The 11,643-nt window shown below is 34.8% G+C and overlaps 1 protein-coding gene across 1 annotated transcript; it reads left to right on the top strand.

Annotated features, from left to right (window-relative positions):
- The first annotated feature begins 5,366 nt into the window (after positions 1–5,366).
- On the top strand, positions 5,367–6,909 carry LOC101895518 (uncharacterized protein C3orf38 homolog). The gene is made up of 2 exons (XM_005175686.4): positions 5,367–5,617; positions 5,681–6,909. The coding sequence occupies exons 1-2, from the start codon at positions 5,488–5,490 to the stop codon at positions 6,466–6,468; spliced, it is 918 nt and encodes a 305-aa protein (XP_005175743.1). The 5' UTR covers positions 5,367–5,487; the 3' UTR covers positions 6,469–6,909.
- The last annotated feature ends 4,734 nt before the right edge of the window (positions 6,910–11,643 follow it).

Genomic DNA, 11,643 nt, shown 5'->3' on the forward strand with positions numbered 1-11,643 from the left:
TTGTATTTTTCTATTTTTAAATTCTGCTGGAGAGACACTTGTCAAACATTTTTTCTGCCGATACAAACATTTTGAAAATATTGCCTCTTTTGTTTGCAGCTTTTTGTGGAAATTTCAACTCGTGGACAAAATGCGTACCTCGAATGAGAGAGAAAACAAAATGTACTTTTGTTTGAACAAATTTTTTTAAAATTTCATTAAATTTTTCTATTTTTATTTTTAAAATGTCATAATTTAATTTTTCGATAAATGCTCTCACTTGTTAGTGATGGGACATATTTTTTCGTTGTTCTGAGAGTGATTTGATTTGAACAATGTACGCTCAGGAAAATTCGTGTGAAGAATTAGGTAGTTTTTTCATAGTTAAGGGTCAAACAACGAATAGAGAGCGAATCAAGTACAGTGGAAACGCCACATTACCCTTGTTTGTTAATAGATTTAATAGCTTTTTTCTTTAATTAATTAATTTATTTGTTTATAAAACGATTAATTTCTGAACAACTGATGTTTCTGTATAATTCTTACTGGAGAAATTTTCCCAGTTAGAATTTGCAAACTGTCAGTAAATCAAATGTCAAAATGTATCTCTCATTTCGCTCTCACTTACTGGACTTTTGGGTAATTATTTGTAATTATAGTATCATGTATGCATTCTCAATATTAGAAACTACAACTGAATCCCTAACACCCAGCATCACCTAACATTATACGAAGTTGGAAATCACAAGACAGCTCATTTATAAGAATTGTGCTTTTGTTGACACTTTACAGGATAATAAATGACACAGTCAACGACGACGGTGGAGTACAAGAAAAGAACAATATAAAAAGCATCCTTAAAACGTCTCCAACAATTGTTGTGAAAAACAAATATGCCATGACGTTTCCCCTCCCATCACCAACCATGCCCACTGTCTTGCCAACGATGCAAGAAATATGATTCGCAGTGTGACTAAATAATGAAGCAAGTGACACAAATCACTTAAATCGAAGCAGACGCTATAAACAGCTTCACATCACTAATACAAGACGACGAAACGACAATGTTGAGGACGCAGATGACGATGACAAAGTATGGAATTCAGTAAATTAAATGAAACACTCCCCATGGAGGGGAAGACTCTTGTCGATGTCATATGTACTGCAGAAGCGAAAAACTCTTCAGGAAATTGGTATTCAAAGCATATTGATGAACAATTTATAACATCCTGTGAAGGATATAATGGAAATTGTTTTTCTTTTTCTCCTTAAATCAATTTCCTTGAAGTGATTTGTATACTTTGCACCACATAGTGGTAAGGATATTATGTCTTTGTGCATTTGTTTGTAACAGGGAGAAGGAACCGAGATAGACCCATAGTTACTTTTGAGGATATTCATAGAATCACAGTCTGAGTTGATTTATGCTTGTCAGTCCGTCCCTCCATGCATTCTGGTGAACAAAATGCAGGTCGCATTTATTATCCGAAATTTTGCAAAGAATATTTGTTTGGCCCAAGGACAAACCCTATTGCAATTGGTGATAATCGGATCAGATTTAGATATAGCTCCCATATATCTTCAACCGATTTCGGGTTAGTTGTGCACCAAATAACCAATATAAGTCCTAATGACCTGAATTTTGGTACATCCCACCGAATCCAGTCTAGAAGCAAGTTGCAAATTTGGAGAAAATCGGTTCAGATATGGCTCCCATGTATATGTTTCATCCGATTTGTTATACCCTACAACACTATGTGTTGGGGGTATTATAAGTTTGATTGGGCCAAAAATTATGTAACACCTCGAAATATTGGTTTCCCACATAGGAAAGTATATATGGATCTTCCTATCTCACCGAGCTGAGTCGATCTAGCTATGTATGTCCGTGTTAATTTGTAATCACTCTACAGGTCGCAATTATGGCCCGATCGGAATTTAAAATAAAGGTGGGGTTAAGGTCAGAATAGAACCCTATTTCTTTTGGAGATTATCGCGTAATATTTAGGGGTTGAAATGGACCAAAAACTGAAAAAATTCCTGATTTTGCAGTTGCTCTACAGGTCGCAATTATAGACCAATCAAAGCGAAAGTAAGCATGGGGCTAGAGCTCAGGGCTGGGCAATTCAATTTTGATGGTCATCGGGTAATATTTAGTGGGTGAAATAGGCCACAACATTTGTGTTAAATAAAAGTCAAATTTTCCATATAACCGCGAATATTTTTAATCCCTGCGAAATCACAAATAGACGAATAGGTCAATTTTGACCGTTACGTAGATGCCGATAGTAAATATATCGGTTATATATAGCGAAATATATAATGTGTATATACAAAGGAAGGGGATGTTGTTAGAATGCTTATATCTCAAGAATGGCTGGACCGATTGAAATTTTGTCAATTCAGAATTGGGTTAGGTTTGGGCTCAGAAGGGCTAGGCCTATTGTTTTCAAAGATGTCCGCAATATATTAGGGGGTTGAAATGGACAAACAACTAAAATATTCCTGATTTTGCAGCCGTTATAAAGGTCACAAATAGAAACCAAAGGACACGAAATCTCGCATAAAGTTAGATTTTAGGACAGCGGGTAGAATGGACCACTAATTTTGTGTGGAATAATACCAGCATTACTTACAGGCGATATCCGAAATACACAAAAGGCGAACTTCTGGCTTTTTTATGCTGATTTCGTTGATCGTAGACAAGCAAATCATATAAATGAGTCTAAATTTGGAGATACAGAGGGGCTTCTTGCTTTTGGAGATGATTGCAAAATATTTAGGGGATCAACCAAAAACAGAAATGTTTTTCCGATCACACAATTGAAGCCAATCGAAGAGAATTAAGGACAGGGAAGAATTCTAGCATTTTGGATGACCATTGGATTATTTTTAGCTGTAAAATGGACTACAACAACTAACAGCCCGACGGAGTGCATAAATGTTGGGCAAATGTCCCTAGTCAAGATCCTAATTTCAAAAGCGAAATCTTCCAATATGGATTTGGACATAAGGGGGCTTCTAACATATTATAGTGTTGTAGGGTACAACATAGTCGGCCCCCCACGACTATAGCTTTTGCTTACTTGTTTTTTAGTTGTTTATGAATGATATTTGGTACCGGATATCACACTCTGCTCGATCAGATTATGATATAGTTCCCATGTATATCCTTATCCGATATTATTGTACACCAAATCGCTAACATCAGCCCAAATGGACTCAATTTTCGGTATTACGACTGAAATCATCCTAGAAACTAGTATTTCAAATTTGCTATAAATCGGATCAGCTATAGCTCCCACACGCGTAATATACATTCCACAACAATGATCTTTGGTACCAGATATCAGATACAGCTCTGAAATAAATGTATCGAATTTTATCAAGATGGCTTCAGATTTTCATATAGCTCCCATGTATATCTTCAATTGATTTCGGGTTAATTATGCACCAAATGGCTAATATCAGTACAAATGACCTGAATTTTGGCACATCCGACCAAATTCAATCTAGAAGGAAGTACATCAAATTCATTCGATTTGGTGTTAAAGTCCCTCGCAAATTTAGTGAAAATCGATTCAGAATTCGACATGCCTCCCATGTATTAGTTCCCTCTAAAACCAAACAATAACTGATCTAAAGCCAAATGTTGATAGGTGGTATGATCTACTTCAAATAAATTATTTTGTTTCGGGAGCTTTATTAAATATTCCTAGTGGTGTAGGGCATCATATAGTCGGCGAGTTGGGAAGCTGGATTAGACGAGAGAGCCCTTGTTCTTGAACGGTTTTTTACATTCTTAGTTAAACAAAGAACCATTTAGTCTCGAATAACTTACTTTCATGGCCGAATAACAAGTTTCAATTTCTCTACTCTAGTTTAGTTTAAACTCTTATTTTTTTTTTTTTTTTTTTGAGATTTTTTCCAGTGGTGGGTTTTTTACCCTGATTCTGGAATCTTTTTTTTTTTTGGTGACGAACCCAGAACCCAAGTTTTTGACCCGAAAGTCCGGGTTCAAGACCCGGATCCACTTACCCGATATATACAATATGGGTATCGCTTATGAAAATACAATGCAATAAATGGACACTTGATGGGGTTATTTAAAGCGGATCGAAAGTTAGTTTTATAAAACCCCCAAAAAGTCGAGAAAGTGCACAATGTGGGATCAAAAAATGTATGTCAAATTAAAGCTGAGACCATAATTTGTGTTAATACCTAATTTTCTACGTCTTCTGGGATAGGTATTTTCATAAGCTTTCAAACGATACCTATATTGCCTATATCGGGTAGCCGGATCCGGGTTTAACCCGGATTTTCGAGTCAAAAATCTGGGGAATCATAGCAAGTTTCCCGAAATCGGGGTAAAAATACCTACCTCTGAAAAAAATCGAAAACATCGAAGAGTTTTTACTTAACTAGAGTTTTTTTTTCAATTAGTCACACCTTTGGTATTCTTAGCAGACCAGTGTCGGAAATGACTTCAATATTTCCAAATTGTTTTGCTGTTGTTACTTTCATGGTCAAATGTCAAATACAAAATTGTTAAAATATCAACGTCGTAAACATACAATGTCGTCACAATTTTTTACGGCGACAGATATTCTCTAAAAACGATTTCACGTCTACTGTTGGGCCGACAATGATAATAGCAACCATTCATCGCTATCAACAAAAAACGACAACGCTAATACCGTTATTGTCGCCTCGACTAATAGGGTCGATTATATTAATTTTTCGTGATTTTCTCTTAAATTTAAATATTGTGAAAACTGTAAATTCACTACTATTACATCTGAAATTACAAAACTCTTGCTTTAGATTTGGAATATGAACTTTTGGCATATGTTAAATCTGTTATGGGGAATATAAAACGCTTGATTCGTTCAAGAACACCTGCAAGAATCAATTAGTTTTGCAATTTTTGTTTTATATAAAGGGAAAAGAATTATCTTAGTAGAAAAGTTCACATTTCTTTTGCAATTTTTCTGATAACTTAAAGGTTATCGTCGTAAAAAATTTTACATTCTTGCATTTTGGAACAGGGCAATTGCTTACTTAACAAAATTTACAGATTTTCACAAAATTTTTTATGAATTAACCTCTGGAAAACTTTAGAAAAAGCTCAACATTTATGGTAATCGTTAAACGCTTCAGTTAATCAAAAAAAAAAAAAAATACCATTGCTCTTTACCGTTTCCATAGGTTTTTTACGATGTGGCGGTATGCGTTTGTAGACTCTTTATTTTTGCAAAAAAAAAGAACTCGTGTTTCGTGTATTGTTTCTTATGGTCACAACTAGTCAAATTTTGCAGTGGAAACTTGATATTAACTGAGAAACAAATTTATCGAAATTATCGATTTTAACCTTTGCATCGATAGTCGCTCGTGAAAAGGTTTATCGATGGCTTGTCAGCTCTATTGCGTAGAGCATTTGCTATTTTTGGGAAATATTTGCAAAATATGAGATAAACAGAAAACAAACAGAAAAACTGTGAATTTAATATGCCTTTTTCGGATAGAGAAAAGAGCGGTGTTATTGATTTACTACAAAACGAAGAGCAAAATGTTCCTGTTTTATTGCAGTTGGCTAGGACGGTGACAAAAAACGTCGTTGAGGTTGATTCCACGGCGGGTAAGGCACATAAGTCTTAGGTAAACTGGAATGATATTTTACTGTGTTTTTCTCTGTTTCCAGATGCTTTGGAATACATATTTACACATACGGATGATTGTTTGACACTTCTGAACAGAAAAGCCATTACCAAGGAGATATTATTTAAGTATTTACACAGCAAACAAATACCTTTTCAAAAAGATTTCACAAAAACGAATCTAGCAAAACGGGTTGTCGAATACTGGAACAGTGAATGTCCGATTGAAGATGAAAAACGTTATCAAAACGGTTTGGCCAATGAGTGCTTGCAGTCAACAGAGCTAGCATGTGTTTCACACAATACACACTCGAGTACATCTCTATCCCAGGAATCGGAATTCCCCATAAACCTGCTTGCAAGAAAATTTTCCGAATGGTTTTTCAACAACTACAACCAAAATTTGTTAAAACCTCAAGATTTTTGGCCAGACGCTAGACTTATGCTACAAATAACTGCTAGTGATGGATGCGAAGAGCATAGCTGTGATAATGCCAATTCACTTTTGGATACCCTATACGAAACCCGCAAATTATTTCATTTTTTCTTTAATCCAAATCTAACGCACTCGGGTGTTCAAGGACGTATGGATATACATGGTCTGGTTTTGGTCCTGGCATGTGGTACATTACACACACAGATGGATTGTGTTGGCATATTTGAATGTAGTTTTGGTTTAATGCGTGATCCATTTTCTGAAAACAATTGGAAGACAAAAACCATACAGTTGATGTTAAGAAGTAAAGGAGCGCCCAGTAACCCCTCATTACAAGAGAGTGATACATTGAAGGAGGCTTTAACGTTACCAGTTTCACAAGAAGATCTGAGTTAGTTTAAGACAAAGAAATACTTTCATTGTACATATTTACATCTTGTTTTGTATTCAATTTGATATTTCATTGATAACTGATGATTAGACGGGTCTAGTTGTAACTATTATATAGAAATTATAATTGAAAAAAATTTTAACTATCCATATAGTTAATTTTTGTGTTAATGAAGCAGTAATACACATCACACCAGCATGGTCCTTAAATACAAATTCAGCTTAAATATTTTGAAGGCTCAGTATAAAATATGAATTTTGACATTTTTTTTAATTATTTGAATGTTTGCTTGACCCAAGGCATATAATTTTAAGAGCAATCTTTATTAAAAAATTTTATTTTCCATAAAAAAGAGTGAATTATTTAGCTTTTTGAAAAATAGTTATTTTAAGATAAAATCCTAAGTTGAATAAAATGGAAAAATCATGTGTGCCACAAATTTAAAACTAGTGTTTGATATTTAAAGCCGATATTTTATAGGAATCAAGAGAATAGGAGGCGAAGGTTCTTCTTACCCGATCTAGAGTGAAACAGAGAGGTCCAGCGCTATGAGAATCTCTATATCAGGAAGTCTGTCAGGTACATTTGAGTTTAGGTAAGAATTACATTTTTGATGCATGAAAAAAATTTTTGATGAAAAAAAAAATTATTTTGAAGAATATTGCTACGAACCCGTTTAAAAGTAGTTTCTCACCATTTTTTCAAATAATCAAATCATATTTTCAACAGATTCCAATTAATCTAAATTCAAAAATTAAAAAAAAAAAATGTGGAAGAATGGGGAAGCTTTACTTACGTCATTTTGCCATGCAAAGATTCAAAACGTCAATACACCTGTCTTCCATTTTTATACCCTCCACCTTGGAAAGGATTTTTAAATTTGTCATTCCGTTTGTAACATCCCCAAGTATTCGTCGTAGACCCCATAAAGTATATATATTCATAATAAGCATAAAATTCTCAGTCCAATTAACGATGTCCGTTTGTCTGTCTGTTAAAATCACGATACAGCCCACATTATTCGACGTAGAGCGTCAAAATTTAGCAGAACAATTTGTATTGTGTCAAGGATGGTTGGTATTGAAAATGAGATATATCGGTCCACGTTTTGGTATAGTCCCCACATAAAAGTACTTCCCAATATTCGGTATTTTGATAATTTTTGCCACATTTTTTCACGGATTTGTCTGAAAATTGGCATTTGTAGGTCATAAAGGGTCCTAGTTCGTGTGGCGAAATATTGCATGTATGTGTCCACGCTTCGGTATGGCCCCCATATAACGGCACCTCCCGATATTCGGTATTTTGATGATTTTTGCCACATTTTTTCACGGATTTTTATAAAACTTGGTATTTGTTGGTCATAACGGTGGCGAAACATTGCATGGTTCGGTCCACGTTTTGGTATAGCCCCCATTTAACAGTACGTCCCGATATTTCGTACTTTGAAGGGTTTTTGTCATATTTTTGTCAGATTTGTCTAAAAATTGGTATTTGTGGGTCCTAATGGGTTCTAGCTCCGTTGGAGGAACATTGTAAGTTAGGCAGTAGAATTTAACCATGGAACCCATTACAAACAATCAAGGATTGAAATTCTTCCATTTTGTGTTCAGCGACGAAAATGAGTACTGGAAAATCGTAAAGTAACAGTGAAAGGGTGCTACCATGAGACCAGAACTCAAGCGGCTATGGTGATGGTGTGGGCCGCCTTAACAGCCAATGGTCGCCTTCCGCTTGCATTAATAGACCGTGGCATCAGAATAAATGGCGAATATTATTGCGAAAATATTCTGGAGGGCGTATTAAAGCCTTTTGCAAGCAAACACCCAAGAGCCAACCAAGAATGGTTACAAAATGAGGTTCCTCGCTTCATTTCCAGGGCACAATGGTCACCAAAATCTCCGGATACCAGCCCGTTAGACTATTGTTTCTGGAGTATTTTGGAAAGCAAGGTTGGCACCCTTCGCCCGGAATGGGCCAAAGTACCGCAGAGCAACATTCGGCTTTATTGGCAGTTTGAAGGCCATAATTCGTGCCAAAGGTGACCAATTCGAACAAATCTAAACTTATTCTAAAATTTGATGCTAGCTTTTGATTTTATTCAATAAAAAATTTTTATATATATTTTTATATTTTATATTGGTTAATTATCCCCAGTCATTGGAAAGTATAACTTACATATTTTTTTTAAATTAAAACAGCATTATGAAATTTTTATTTTATTTATTTAGTTTTTTTCTTAGATTAGTATAAAAATTAAAGTAATTTGACACATGAGTGTATGCTTATTAGACTAATAGATTCAAAACATTAAATAGTATTTTACTCTTTGTAAAGTAAACTTATAGCTATGTTAAAAACATGCGATGAGAAAAATAATAATAAATTATTCTTAATTATGTTATTTGATTTGTAGTTAAATCTTTCTTGCCGTAACGCATCTTTAATATGTCATTAAAAGGAAGAGAAGAAACGAAATATGCATACTTTTCTACAATGGGTTAGTCATCATATTTCGAATGAGCTTGGAAAGGAAAAGCCCATACACAAATTATTTAATACTGAGAAATGAGATTAAAAAATTATGAGGTATTGGCATCACAAAAAAAAACTGTAGGTGGCTGTACCTTCTTAATTTTACCACGCTGCTAGGTATGCATAACATATTTTATCTGTTCCAGAACCTACAAGAATCTACTAGGTTTGCTATTTTCGATATCAAAAAGGACAAATCGGTTATCGTAATAAAAATATTTATAATCTTGCATTTCTGGAACATAGTAATTATAAACTTTAAACCCCAAGGTAAGTCAAGTTTTGAAGAAATTAAAATCTGTTCAGATCTACAACTTAAAGAAGAAAAAAAATTTTTAATTGGCGCCCAATGTTAGTAGTCAACAAAAAGGACCATATAGGTTCCTACGACTGAAAAGGATCCAATGGGCATCATTAACCATAAAATGATCCCACACGCTCCATATAGGCTCTTAAACCATTCGAGTCGCTGACAGAGAGGGAAACAGGCGGAAAAAGAAAAAAAAATTGAAACCTTTATTATTGGCTCTCCTGTAAGTAGAATGCTAAGATGGAACAAAAGTTCGCATGAAAAAAGTGATTTAAGATTTGAAGAAAAAAAAAAACAGAAATTTGTTCAGAATGAAGTGGTTTTTAGAATTTTAGGTAGAGTTCTGGGTTTTTTAAAGAAATTCTCAAACCAAAGTTTGTATTACAAAAATTCTTGAAAAGAAATGACGCTGCAGCCAACACAGCAAAGGATATAGGTACCCGTCGAAGCAACTCAACTTCATACATACGAATATACACAAGACACTCGAGTTGCAATTTTTTTACAATTCAAGCCAACACAACATGCGGTCTGCAACGTCAAAATTATACTTAACGTTCGGTAATGAAAACAGATCAAGTGTAAATAGGATTAAATTCTTAGAATCACGACTCAGTTAACAATGTACTTCTATCTAAATAGTACATTTGACTTTGCGAATAGAATTAAAATAATTTACAGCTTAAAGAAGCAAATATATTATTTATACGTAAAGATTTTTTATTAATAAAATAATTGTGGTCTTGGCGACGGTTATAACGTCACAAAATGGACAAAAGGAATATGAAAGAGTTACAAATGCAGTCGGGTGTACAGTAATGGAAAATTTCTTGTTTGCTCGACCAATGATGTCTGGCAGTGCGAACTTGTTCACGGGAGCAACTAATGACCACAAGTGGGAAACTTTTAAACGAGAATCTTGCAATAAACTTAAAAAGAAATATTGAAGAAAATGAAAAGCCGATTTTTGGAGAAAAGAAAAGTTTCCAGAGTCTTGAAAATTCAAAAATTTGCCGAAGGTGCATTGTTGGGGGCCAACTAAATTTGCGGAGTCAGCATAAAACTTTTACATGCAGCCTATGTAGCCCGCCAAACGAAGAGTTCAATTTACCTTTAGGTACGTCCAACTCAAACCACTGACCAAGTACTGCACACGCATCCGGTCTAATTGTCTAATTGTGTTTAACATACGTGAAGGAGTAGCAATTTTGCAGGGATATCCTAATGGGAGATGGATTCAATCCATGAAAATTGCCAACGAACTTCATTGGAAGTTTCATAATCTGGATACTCATTTCTATACAAAACGATAAATTAAAATAATACTTAATGACTGCAAGACAATAAACAAAATAGTTTGTGCTGAAGAACTCCGTAAGAGGTACATCGTATTCATTCCACGCGAACTCTGTGATATATAAACTCTAGGCCAAATCCCAAACGACGAAGAATTCACCGAAGAATTTTTATACGAAAATCTAACTATAAAGCCGAATACGTACCAATTTATGACAAACACCTCCATAACTGAAGTCAAAAGAATAACCAGGCCCAACTTGGAAAACAAGGACATTAGACTTAACCCTGATACTGTACTGTATTAGTGGTGATAAACTTCTTTCACATGTATGTAAGTTAATACAAAATATATTCAAAGAAATAGCAGACGACATCACCATGAGAAACATAAAAAAACTCTCTCAGACCAATGTGGCTCATCAGTTTCCATTGGCCTGTTGTGTTAAAATACCACAACCCGACAACGCAAGCGACGGCGTAAAAAACGTCCTCATTGTGCGCAGTCGTTGGTAGCCCTGACATCAGGTGTCAACTTTAGTCGATCTATGGCAACCTATCAATTCGATGGCGCACTGCAGTTTAGTTTAAAAATTGCATTATTGCAGAAAAGTTTTTTTTGAAGCAGCACAACTAAAAGCCATTAGAGGAAAAGAAAAGTTTAATTTCAATTTAACACCAGTCAGAGCCGGTATTCTCCTCTCCAATTATAATTTGAAGTTACCCATCATTGTGGATAAAGTAGTGTTTGTGTGCCGAATAAATTCGTTTTGATTAATAATAAAGGTGAGATTTTAAGGAGATTCCTTAGCATGAGCAGGAATTTAACGCCAAAATTTTTCGTGTTTCTTTCAATTCCTTTTTTGGCCAACCACGCCGCCTAAGACCAAAGGTTAGGTTATTGGACATTTTTGTGTGTCAATTTGTACTCTATCTTTAAAGGGCAGTGCTACCCAATATAAGGACAGATCCCATCGGTACTGTTAAGGAGACCAAAATCTGACCATATCAACATATTCCCAAATTGTGGTAAGCCGAA

The sequence above is a fragment of the Musca domestica genome, unplaced genomic scaffold (assembly GCF_030504385.1).
Source record: "Musca domestica strain aabys unplaced genomic scaffold, Musca_domestica.polishedcontigs.V.1.1 2, whole genome shotgun sequence".
Taxonomy (NCBI): domain Eukaryota; kingdom Metazoa; phylum Arthropoda; class Insecta; order Diptera; family Muscidae; genus Musca; species Musca domestica.